Genomic DNA, 13043 nt, shown 5'->3' with positions numbered 1-13043 from the left:
TCAGATGTCTCATCCAAATGCAGGGTCCTGAATTCTCTTTTAGGGGGCTATTTAGCTATCAGCTTAAGAGGTCTAGTCGGGTGGATCAAGGAAAATACAGCACAACATAAGATCTCGTGAACACTCCAAATCTTCCTTTCTCAACTCACTATCATTCCTAGAGTATCCTTGCATCATAAACTACAAAACACCCCTCTCAGGATATTCCTGAATGAGTTTCATTCCTGACAGCTACCTGGCAAGGCTGTTGTGTTTGGTTCCAGTTTACACACAACAACAACTGAACCTTACAGGGTTTGTATATGAATCCAATGGCTTCAGGCCATTGATGGGAGGCTCAGTATTCAAAATCCACAGGTTTCTCATTTGAAAGGTTAGTTTTTCTGTTACAACATAAGACTTTTGTCATAACTGTCAGCCTTAAAGACACTATATAGTAACATGCATACTAAATAATTGCTTAGTCAGTCACAGGTAAGGTCATTTACAATGGCTGTCATCTCAATTTTTTTTGTTTATGACTGCAAAGCTATTAAAAAAGATAAGTATTGGAATTTCTTTGCATGGAAAAAAGAGAGAAGTTAAAAATTTAATCAAATTATAAACTCCAAAGAACATGTAAATCTTACCTTCCTCAGGTTTCACGTCTAATAGTTCATCTATGGGTCCTTAAGAGAAGAGAAAGAAAATAAATTATGAGTTAATTCCATTACATTTGGTGCTGGAGTAAATTATTAAACTGGGAAGTCTGTCCTTAGCCTACCTGAGCAGGCATCATCTGCAGAACTTTTGTCTAGAGAAGACGGAACGCTTTTTCCCTCCTCCGCTATAATAGAACACATGCAAGTGGTTATGGCCAGCTCACAATGGTGCATGTTTATGTGCTTTCTGTGAGGTAAATGTACACTGTCAGAAAGAATAAACAATCTAAACTCACTCAGGCAAAGCAGTGGTCCTCAGTTTACCTTCTACTTCAGCTGCTGGCTCTCCATGAATTTAAATGTGGCCATGAATCCCTGTTATGCTCGGTGGATAACCCATACAATTCTAATATAGGGCTCTCTTTCCCATTCATGGAAAAATGAATGACTTAAATGACTGACTGCTACTTGGTATCACTGATACATTTTAACCTTATGGGCCTGGTTAAGATAAAAAGAAAGACTACTCAATGAAGAATCAATTTGTTTAAGATTTTAATATTTCCAAATTTGGAGAAAAGCTGCCGAGACAGAGAAAAGGCCAGAGGACACTAAGGGGATGCTGGGTGGGTAAGGAGATGAATCGAGGGTGGACAGAAGACTTGGAAACAGCAATAATATTTGATATGATGCTTCAATGGGAAATACATTTCATATTTATAATACCCATCAAATACAGAACACTAGAAGTGAACATTATACAAACTGTGAACTTTGAGTAATAAGGATACGTCTATTAAGGCTCATAGATCATATATATATACATATGTATATATATATAATAGATCAGATATATATTTCACACATATATGTACAAATTATATTTAATTTATATGTACATATATGTATATTCCATTCTGGTGTAAGATATAGACAGTGAAAAGTTGCATGTGTGGGGACAAAGGAACATGGGAAACCTCTGTGCCTTGAACTCACTGGTGCTGTGACTGAGCTGTGGCTCACAATAAAAAACAGGCATAGGCATGTATGCATGCATGCACACATGATAAACCAGCCTCAAACTTAGTTTGTTCCTCTACAGGTCTCAGAATAAAAGACAGATGCCACTTCATGATAATAGATTCACAATCTCAAAATATTATGCAAATATCACATCCAATGAAACCAGATGAGAAAATAAAATTTGCGCTTTCTTCTGTATACTCACATAGTACACAAACTGTATACAAGGAGGCATGAACCTCACGTCCCTGTTCTTTGTTTGCTATTTTCTATTTTCTGCTGAAAGGCAGATTGAAAATAAATGAGGAAGGAGGAAAGATGGGGACCGTAGGCATGGCCAATGGTTATAGAAAGAGGAAGGGAAAGCTGGATATGAAGAATGAAGAAGAAATGTGAAAGAAGAAAATGTGAAGAACAGAGCAGAAGAAGAGGTCCAGGACACGCTTCTTCCCTCTCCTTTCCTGAGACGGCATCCCGTAGCCTAGCTCAAGGCAGGGAAGATGGAAGAATGTCCCTGCAAGGGCCTTTCTGATAGAGGCTGGGTGGCTTTTGTCATCTACATAATATCTGTAGCTACCCATTTAATGTAAGCCACCTCCCCAACTATGAGGATTTTAACAGCTAGTGAAGGGGTCATATCCTTCCCTGATCACTGGTACTGGTTTCTCCATAATTTCCCATTCTCTGTACCTTTATGGTAAGGAGTCAACAGAATGGCAAAGGGGCACAGAGTGGCACCTTCCATGTGCAGCCTCCTCCTAAGGTAGGGTTCAGTTTACCTCAGTGGCCTGAGGATTCACCTGGTAGGGCAAAATCTGAGCTCTCTGAAAATGAGGAACACCCACCAGGAAATCAGCAATGACCACACCCGGTGTGATGTCAAGACTGAACCAAGACTACTCCAGCTAGTTCTGAAGTGTTATCTCCTGGAAAGAAACAGCTATCTGCTGCCGGGTTCCACTTCCTGTGAGGGGGCTGAAGTCACTCACTATGGCATTTTCTGGCCATCTTGAAATATATGATGTACTGCTCAGGGGTTGACATCCTCAATATCTGGGACTACAGGAAGCCAATGAATACAATCTTTTCTCAAGACGGAAAGACAGCCAGAAGGGAACGTGTGAAAATGAGCAAACAAGTTGGGTGCTGTCCTTTGGGTGAAGCCATTGAAATGGAAATGGAAACTTACTCTGGCAAGTAGAGGATTCCTTGTGCTGGTTCTCTTCCTCCAATGAAATTAACCTTAAAATACAAGGAAAGTTGATTTTATGCCATTCTGCAAATTTATGTTTATGGGATAACTATTTCTTCAGTGCAAAATCTATTGCTTTGCTTACATCGTCTGTCTGTCTGTCTGTCTCTCTCTCTCTCTCTCTCTCTCTCTCTCTCTCTCTCTCACACACACACACACACACACACATAGAAAGAGAGAGAGAGACAGACAGACAGACACTGGGATGGGGTGGGAGGGAGGATGGTTGGAAATAGAGCAAGGGATCCAGCAAGGGAGATGGAGAGAGGGGGGCTCGTTTGTATGCCATATTATTTCCTGAGGAAGAAATAACATTGCTTGTGCTCTGTAACATTCTATATCATCTTCACACATGAGTATGGCTTTACCATAAAGCACACACTCTGTAGTCATCTTGATGTTAGAGATAACTGCCGAACACTCACATAGTCACCACTGGGAAAACCATAGAAAGGGAAGAGAATGGTTAATCCTGATTCCTGGGGTTAAGAAAAGGGACACTGAACTACACAGAAGGCAGAAGGCAGTGTCACTCCCAAACCCAGAGGTTCATCAGAACACCTCTTCCTGTGACTTCGCAGGCAGACCTTCCCCACCCTGACACTCACTTGGTTCTTTCTAGTGCTGTGACTCATTTTTATCTGCTACTTCTCAACAGACTCCCTTCTAAAACGTCACTTTTCACTGTCATTTAAAATAGTGACTGGCATACGTTTTGAACTTTCAAAGAAGCACCAAGACACTTGAGAAATCTGGAATCGGTGAAAGTCAACACATCAAGAAACTATGTAGATCCCTTCTGAGTGAAGGCTAATGCTTTATTTAGACCGCATGGACTGCATTAGCTTATATGGTAAGATTCTTTGGGGATTTACTCTGGGCATGACTTCTAGTGGGGTTCACTATAGTACCTTGTCCTTTCTGAGCCCCATTCTGGCCTCCACACAATGTGGACACGGGTAGATGAATGCTCAGATAGTCAGTGTGAGAAGGGGTACCACAGAGAGCCCCTCCATTGTGCTAGCAGAGAGCAGGCAGTGCCCCTTACCAGGCGGTGACTGTGTGGATCCAGAACATCCTACCGTCTGTTCTACAGTGAAGACTTGTCTGTGTTCTGCACCAGAGCAAATTTCCAGGGCTCTCTTTAACACTAAAAGGAGGCTAATGCCAGGAGCAAAATATTTCTCTGGGACTAAACACATATCCAACACATCCGAAACGATCTTACAACTACAATAAAAATGTCAGCCTGTCTAAGCATAAAGCTGTCCAAGTTTTGGAGGTATGCAGAGGAGGAATAGAATGGGGGAACGATGCTTCCCGGGTCAGGCAGTTCGGAGTGACCGCTGTTCATCTCCACAGACGTTGTCACACATCCAAAGCGCCTTCCTGTGTCACATTAGGGATCAGGTGCCATCTATGCTGCAAATTCACCTTGGTGTTTCCAAATAAGAGAAACACAGAGGCAGGCGAGCCGCTTTCTTCACTCTAGGCTAATTATTATTATTTTTTTGTTTGTTTTTGTTTTGCTTCAGAGAAGAGAGAGAATAAAGGCAGAACCATGAAGGAAGAGAGTCACCCCACCACCACCACACACACACACTTTTAGACTACATGCAAGGTTAAGCAGTTTCATAAGCCATAGACTTCTGAAAGAGAAAAGGCGGGGGATTTCCCTGTCTAGGATATCTTGTGAGTGTTGATAACAACAAACGGAGGTTATAACCAGAAACCAGAGAGGACATGGAGCCCCCAGCATGGGGGTGCCTGCGTTTTAGTGAGGACATGGGCGACCCCCTCCAGTCAATGGCCTCACCTGGGCTTGGCATGAGGACTGTGCTGCCCTCACCTGTTGGAAGGAAGTGCATATCAAGAGGAAGGAGCCTGGGGACTTACTGCTTCGGCTCCTGTGCCGCAGCCTCCCGGTTTTCCCTCCGGGAGCTCTTCTTCTTTTCTTTCTCGACTAGCTTTTTCATAGGGTCTTGTAAGCTCTTGATCATAGGCCACAGGTAGGAAAAAAGAAAGAAAAAGAAGAGACCGTTAAAGAGAAATCATCAGTAAAAATATATGCCTGCGGCCAGTGCCTACAACCACCCTCAGAGCCGGAGCTCTGAGGAGGCTGTCCCGGTCAGTACACAGGGAAAGGTTTCTGTGGTAAAGCAGCAGTGTTCTCAGGCAGATCCAAGGATTACAGCCCACAAGGGAAGGCTGATTTGCCACTGGATTCAAGGTCCTCCCTTTGTGATAAGCTATGCAGAAAAGGCCTTTTGGTTATGGCTAACTTCGCTTTCCAACTTCAGCATTCAGCTAAGGTACATACGCTGTTCGTCCTGAGCCTCACGCCCTGACATTACAAGTGTCCACAGAAGTTGAGACAACTACATTTTATTTTTAATTTTGTTTGCTATTTTTTAATTTAAAAACCATCTTTAAAAACAGCGAACAACAACAACACACACACATATATATGCATGTATGTATGTATTTATATATATGCATGTATGTATACAGATTAGCATCTTCACATATTCTGACAGTTTAACTCCTACAGAAGGACAGAGCAGGTGTCTCTAAGTCTGTGTAGATTAAAAACAGGCAAGAGTGTTTTTTTGGCACATCATTTGCTAGAGTTACTGTTTTAAAGGTTTATTAAATATTTAAGGAAAGTTATTTTTGTTGTTGTTATAAAGAAGCACCTCCTTACAAACTGCACACCAGTAGCAGAGACCTAGAAAGAGAGAGCAAATGTTTCCTTAACAATGAGTAATGACTTATACAAAAAAGATTTCTATTTCGGGCCCCATTAAAATACAAACCTACGAGCACAAAAAGAATATCTCGAGATATTTAGCCTTCTCAGAACTACCAGAGTCCAGGTTCTCATCCTCTGGGCCTCCCTGCCTTTCTATCCTTGGCTCTTGTGTTTCTTTCTCCACAGTGTCACACAGAGGGAGGCAGGCAGGCTTCAGGGCCAATGCGGATTGATTAGTGATGGCTGACTGGAGGCCTGGGTGAAGATGCTCTAAGGCTGTGTCCAGGCAAAGCAGAGCTGAGGCCGACTTTGGAGTCTGCAACCAGCACCAGATGGATACTGGTGTTACACCCCCCAACCGCCAGCCTCGTTTGGATCCCCGTACTGAGTAATTTTCCGAAAATACCAATGTCATCACACCGCCCTTGTTCTCAAGACTTTATAATCGTTCCTTATTTCTTGCCACTCCCAATCTAAAACCCTCTCTGTTTGATTTTTGCGTCATCCCGAATGCCATGGTCCTCCGGTCTCTCTGCTGCTTCCCACTATCTGCAAAGCTGGAGTTTTCTATTCAGCTGTAACCGCCTCCTCGGGGTCTCCTGTGTGCTTATTGTTCCTGTCCTATCTTTGTTCTTCCAAGTTGCTCGCCCTCAGAAATCCTGAGTCCTTTCAAAGCCCACATCAATTACTGCTACTTTCCACACAACTTCACCGGGCACTCCAGATTTAAGAACGTCCTTCTGACGCCGATCCGTGTTCACAGTCTGATCGGCATTTTATAGATACTTTGTACCAACACAATTCCTGTATAAAAAAAATTAGTTGAAACTATAGAGTATTTTACGCATTGCAAACATTTCGTACTAAAGTTAAAATATATGAATGTGCCTGCAACTCACCAGTGTTCTAATGCAGGGTCATGGCTTTTAACTCTGTGTTAAACATGTATTTATTTTGTATGTGGGGGTTGCCAGGGCACATGTGTGTAGAGCAGAGGACAAGTTGCAGGAAGGGTCCTCTTCTTTCACCGCATGGGTTCCAGAGATCAAACTCAGCCTCTGAAGCTTGCCAGCGAGTGCCTGAGTCTATGTCTCTTCACTGAGTCTGTATCTCTTCACCACATAAAGCCTGTCTATGCAGTATTGCCGTGATTTTTAATGACTCCCTGTCTCTGAACGTGAAACTGGTGCCTTCATTCAACAAATATTTCTGGAGAATCTACCATGTGTAAGATGTTGTTTGGGATATTCTGATGTCAGTTAAAAGAAAAATTATCAGCAAGTGAGATGCCCGGGCAGATCATTTAAACAGGGAGACAAAAGGATCAGATCATTGCTTCAGTGAATGGGATGGCCTCTCGTGGAGATGACATTTCAACTGAGAGTAAATGACGAGAAGGAACCATCCACATACAGCTCGACGAGAAGCTTGAATACAAAGGCCCAAAGGTAAGACTAGGTCAACCTGTGCAAAGAGGTCACTGGGGCTGTGCTGTAACTGGTAAGAATGGAAGTCTTAGGAGACCCCCATAATGTGGTCAGCAGTGTCTCCCAGGGAGAGCATTCGTTGTCGGCATTGGCCATTTGGCCTCCTTTGTGCTGTTTCTCTACGCATGACAACTACACACAGCACAGGATCATTGTGTGCTGCAGCCTGGACTGTGAAGGGGAAATGCCACAATGGACAGGGTTAGAGCAAATGAGACAGCGGATCCAGATTGTGTTCTAGACAGTTTTGTTGTCTATACAAAACGAAAAAAAAAAAAAAAAGTCCAGGAAAAGTAGTGTGCGAGTGTGTGTGTGTCACATGTGGGTGTGTGTGTATGCGTTAGAGTTGTGTCACTCTAAGTGGGAGTTCATCAGATGTCAAGGACATTCTCTTTTCAATACATTTGCCAATCACGGCATCTCTCTCTCTCTCTCTCTGTCTCTCAGCAGCTGTATTCTCCACAGAATGGTTCAGTTCGGATCAGAGTGAAGGCTGGAGTATTTTCAGCCAATGCTCCCAGGACTCACTTTTAGATCCCGTGACACTTGTCCAGGCCTCCTGGTTCGCTCAATTATCTTCTCATTGTGTTTCCTTTTTTGTCAATCAACATTGGGCAGGCCATGGACATGTCTGCTTCAGTGGGCTGCGTCTAGCTGCCACAGCCCCTGTCTAAACCCCCAAGATGCCTTGACAGTTCCATGGCTATCATCCCTCCTGTCTCCAGCCAACCTCCCCTCCTGACCACGCTGGAGCAGCTCTCAGACAATCCCTTTGTAATGTAAACCACTCATTGCCTCTTTTCAAGCCTTTCCCCTGTTGGGCCATTAGCAGGGACTCAATTGTTGGCTCCCTGTCACCACAGTCACACTTAAGACACTATTGTGCTTTCCCAACAGAATGGCTGCAGTTCCAATTGCGACTTTAATTTACTATTAATAATTCCGGTGACAATGCTCTTCTCCTCCTACATTACTATTGTTCCTATGATAATTTGGCCTCTGAAGCTTGGTGAGTGCCAAAAATTCGTATTTGTTGGTTGAAAAATTAATGCAATGTTCAGCATTAACAATTGCGTCGATGTAGCTAAGGAAAGTCTTGGGGGGAAACTATGAAAAGGCATATAACACCATAAGGAAAATTAATGTAAACACACCAGCTTATTTACTCACTTTGAGAATTTTGAATGAAGGGAAACAATGTATTCCCACACATATCAGCTTTACCTGAAATACAGTCCACACGCCACAGAATTCAAACATTCTAAAGTCGGAAGTCAAAGATTTATAATATGTCCCCAGAGTTATACACTCGCCAGAACAACTGATTTTTGAACACTGACAGTGGGCTTGTCTAACATTAAGACTTGTAGATCACACAAAGCAAAATCGAAAAGGCTTGACAAAAGCAGAACCACACATGAAGCTTGCTTCTGAGGAACGATGGCGCCACTGAAGAGAGGCTCTAGAGGAAAGTTTGAAAGTTCATGTCCCAATCCCACCTAAAATTTAGATCACTGTGCGATGGCCCAAAGCATACCATTCTGTGGGATGGAGAACAATTTCTTGCCTCAACCAAGGTCAGTGGGGAGGGGGTACATGCGTGGGGTTGCTAAGGGTTAGGGATATTGGAAATGAATTTTTCAGATTATTTTGAAGTCCCACAACACAGGTATTAGGGTCAAGTGACTTGACCCTAATAGTCCCTGCAGAAGTGACAGCATTTTCTGAGTGACACGAATCCATGTTCTGGTAAAATGAACAAGAAAGGTCCAGGGGCAGCATGTGAAGAGACAGCCATCAGACAGAACCATTTTCAACTGCTGGCCTATGGAAGCCACATCCATGTCCAGAAAAGAAACGTCCAAAGCATGTGCTTCTAAATCTCATCCCACCCAGGCCTTCCCTCAAACTGCCCGTGGACATCACTGCCTGTCAGAGTGCACAGCATCACTCCCCCGACTGAAAGCGTCTTTGTGGATGAAAGGGCATCTGCAGACTAAGTAACCTGTCCGCGGTCAGGCTGCAGCAACAGGCTAATAGTTTCCATCAAAGCACAAATGGCTTCAGGAAGCACACGCACAATATAGAAGATCAGCGTGACAAAGGAAATGTGCAGACCGGGCTTGCAAAAAAACCGTCTTAAAAGGGAAACAGCTTAATATAATAAAGGGAATTACTACTTCCTGTATGAGGAAAATAAAAGCAGCAGCAACATTCATCTGAAAGAAAGCAAAACTACTCAACAAAACAAATTCCTCAGACAAAGGGCCAGCAGCCAGTCCTAAGAACCCAGACTGAGGCCCACCTTACACAACTGGGTAACTTTTCCTGTGGTCCTTAATTAGACACTTCGATTTCTTTGCTACTTTCCATTAATTACACTGTACACAGAGGAAGGTGCCAAATAGTTGTCAGGAAAAGGAAACAAAAGCACTTAAAATAGTTTTTGCATGGCCAAAAGATGCAGCGTTCAGCTGGGTGTGTGTGTGTGTTTGTGTTTATATAATTAGTACCACATGAGAGGTAAAAAGCCGAGGACATGATGCGTACCAGCCATGCAATTCATGGACATTTGGAACATATGTCCTCCTCTTCCCCACCGCACACATCCCCCACCATGTACAAATGACACCATATTAATCTGGTACTAGAGATGATTTTGAACTGAAGTGCGGAACAACAGACCAAAGTAAAACTAGAGGGAATCGCCTTCATAAGACAGATAATCTTACGCCTTAGCACAGGGACTTGCTCATGGGAAGGCCTCACAGCGTGCTGGGAAGGGGGGAGGGGTGTTCTTGGAGTTATATCAAGCAGGGCTTTGACATGAACACGGTTCTCGTCATTCTCAGGCCTCAGTTTACCCACCAGAACACGGAGATAATGCCAGGTATGCACATGTAGGGTGCTGTATAAGGCTAAACTGTGAGGATCTATAGTACCAAACACTACAGACCACGTTCTTGTCAGGACTCTGAAGGGCCTAGAGTAGTGTTTCTTAACCTGTGGGTCGAGACCCCTCTGGGGTCAATGGACCCTTTCAACGGGGGTCACCAAAGACCTTCGGAAAATGCAGATATTTACAATTCATAATATTTCTGAATTGCATAAATTCATGAATTAATTAATTCATTCATAAGTTATGAAGTAGCACTGAAAATAATTTCATGGTTGGGGGTTACCACAAAATGAGAAACTGTACGGAAGGGTCTTAGTATTAGGAAGGCTGTGAACCGCTGGTCTAAAGCGGGGCTGATGCCTTCTATCCTGTGTTCTACACTCCCAAGTTTATACTCTTAGGCTTCAAGTAGCCTCGGAAACATTGCTTGTTTCCTGATACGGAAGTAGAGGGTGGGAGAGGCGAAGTAACTTGCTTCAGGCCACTCAGCCACAGACAAATAGAAGGTATATATATATATATATATATATATATATATATATATATATATGTATATATATATATATATGCATCTGTCTTTAAAATTGCACAATTTAAGAAAATGCCTTGAACAACCAAGTCAAGGACATTTACTCAACTTCCCCTCTAATGAGAAGTGTTGAGGACATGAAGGGAACTCCATTCCACTCTCTTAGAGGAGCCCCATGTTCCAAGATATTGGAGGGGCTGTCACACAAATTACTGTTTTCACCTACAAGAGAGAACTTCAAAGTATTATTCTTAATTGGAAGCTAAGGCTGTTCTTTTCAAAGGTGCCATTTCTGCTCTCTCCTGCCCCCCTGCATCACAGCCAGAAGTGCCTGTGGGAAGCAATTCATAGCAGGGTGGTAAAAAGCCTGAACTTTTCTGTTCCCAGATCTAATGCACATGCAGAGCCTTGGGCAAATTACTAGCTGTCTCTGGGCTCGGGTTTCATTTGAAACGGGGGAATAAGATTGAACATACTCAAGTGTTCCGAAGATAATTCGAGGGTTGAATAAAATACAGACATTTTCTATATGTTAACGCTGAACCTGACTGTCATTGATTGTAATCCTGCCCTTGGTACATTTAAGACTCACACATATAGGAAAACTTTCCTAGACATTATTTCATAGCAAGTGTCTGGCACAGAAAACTATACAGTGGGGGTATTTTTTTCTCTGTCCGGCAAGGAGAAGGTAGGGAAGAAGGAAGGGGGGCGGCAGGAGAGGACCCAGGCTGTTGTGAGGAGAGCTTGAGTGACCAGCTGCCAGGGAGAAATAATGCCAATCACCATAAGGCAGAGACAGCAACGGCAGACAAATCTCTGACTCGTCCAGCTCAGATTTCAGTGGTGGTCCTGGTCAGCTCATCCATTCCCTCCTCCCCAGTGACTGAGATATACTACAAATCTGTTCTGTCCAATGATCTGGCCTGGAAAAGTTTGGGGAGAGGGGAGAAAGAAAAAGGAAAATAAATTAAAAAAAAAAAAAAAAGGAAGAAGAAGAAGGAGGAAAAAAAAAAACAGAGAAAAAAGCTTTGCTAAGTACCCAGAGAGCAAAACTTGAAAGTCTAAAAGGATATCCTGGATGCTCGCCACGAGTAATTGCCTTGTTGGGACTGTTAACTAAAATAGCATTGCAGAGATATTTACCCAATTTTCATAAAAACTATTATGGCATTATTTTCAAAGCGAGTAACTACAGAGCCATGTGGACTGTCGGTAAATGCTCAAATGATTAACTGAGAAATGGGAAGGTGGGTGGAAGGAGGCTGCTAGGCATATGAATTTGAGAAAAACAAGATTCAGAAAAGGATGTTTTGGTCTCTTGAAAGCTAAGAGTATTTTGGTCTGCAGAAGGATGTTCCATGCATCAGTGCTGGGACCCACACCCCAGAGAGTTCCCGTGGCTGTTCCCGTGGTTATTTTTGAACATGCTTGGAGTTGAGTTTTTAAGTCCAGGTTCCTTAGAGGTAAATCTTGGCATGGGTCAAGAGTGAGTTGCAAAGCCAACTTGTATGGCTTAGAGCCAGCCTGGCTAAGGAGATGGCACACCCTCACGCCTTTCTGGCTTTTCTGTCCCTGGTGGGAATTACTTGAGAGTGGACCAAGGCCTGTGAGGTTGAAGGACAGGTTTGGAAATGGAACTACCAGATGTCCAGTGGAAACCAGGGAGGGAATGGGCTCTGTGAGCCCCAGGTTGAGACCTACTAAGATTCTTTGCTAAGTCTCACCCTTGCCTGGGAGACTGATGGTAAAACCCAACTGTCTGGGATGAAAATGGTAAGAAAATAACGGACACCAGGCTGCTGGACCTGGCACTGCTCTTCCGATGCCCTGTCCGTGGCTGACTTCTTAAGTACACCTCCACTATGGCCACTAGTGTTGTTGGACGCCTCAGCTGTGACTGCTACTCCCACCTCCCTCACAACCACTGGACCCTCCCCACCAGCACCGTCATCACCAGGACTTCCTGCCCCGTCATCTTTCCTATCAGTGTCAACACCAGCAACCCCGCTACCATTTTAATCACTAACACCCACACCAACCAGCAGCAGCAGCAGCAGCAGCAGCAGCAGCAGCAGCAGCAGCAGCAGCAGCAATTCCTCCCCTACCCTTTTAGTCAACAACACCCACAGCAACACCAACACGGTCTTCACATTCACAGCCTTTTCTTCCACCTCACTTGGACCAGCACCATCACTGGTACCATCAATTCCTCCACTACCACCTTATCTTCGCTGTCCTCACTGCCACCGTCGGCACGGCTGGGCATCGGCATGGCTGGTCTGGCTGCCTGTGCTTTTCTGTTCCCTACTCTATCATACCATCCGAGAAGGTGAAGGGCAAAGTGGAAAAATCTGCTGCTCCTTCCAAAACCACTGAAATGAGGGGTGTCACCGGGCTGTCCTCTGCTCGCAACTGACCATCTACCTCTGTTAAACCCAAGCACTTCGATGGCTTCCA

General features: G+C 43.8%; 1 protein-coding gene across 4 annotated transcripts in view; it reads right to left on the bottom strand.

Moving 5' to 3' along the window:
* Positions 1-13043, bottom strand: part of Ica1 (islet cell autoantigen 1) — a 135524-nt gene that overhangs the window by 21163 nt on the left and 101318 nt on the right. For all 4 annotated transcript variants that reach the window (XM_032906943.1, XM_032906941.1, XM_032906942.1 and 1 more), the window contains 3 exons: positions 4813-4907; positions 2854-2906; positions 630-668 (listed from right to left, as the gene is read on the bottom strand). In XM_032906943.1, coding sequence (XP_032762834.1) covers positions 630-668; positions 2854-2906; positions 4813-4907 — 187 coding nt within the window. The remainder of the gene's footprint in view (positions 1-629; positions 669-2853; positions 2907-4812; positions 4908-13043) is intronic.

The sequence above is a fragment of the Rattus rattus genome, chromosome 6, assembly GCF_011064425.1.
Source record: "Rattus rattus isolate New Zealand chromosome 6, Rrattus_CSIRO_v1, whole genome shotgun sequence".
NCBI classification, from domain to species: Eukaryota; Metazoa; Chordata; class Mammalia; order Rodentia; family Muridae; genus Rattus; species Rattus rattus.
This window is presented reverse-complemented; position numbering and strand designations above follow the sequence as displayed.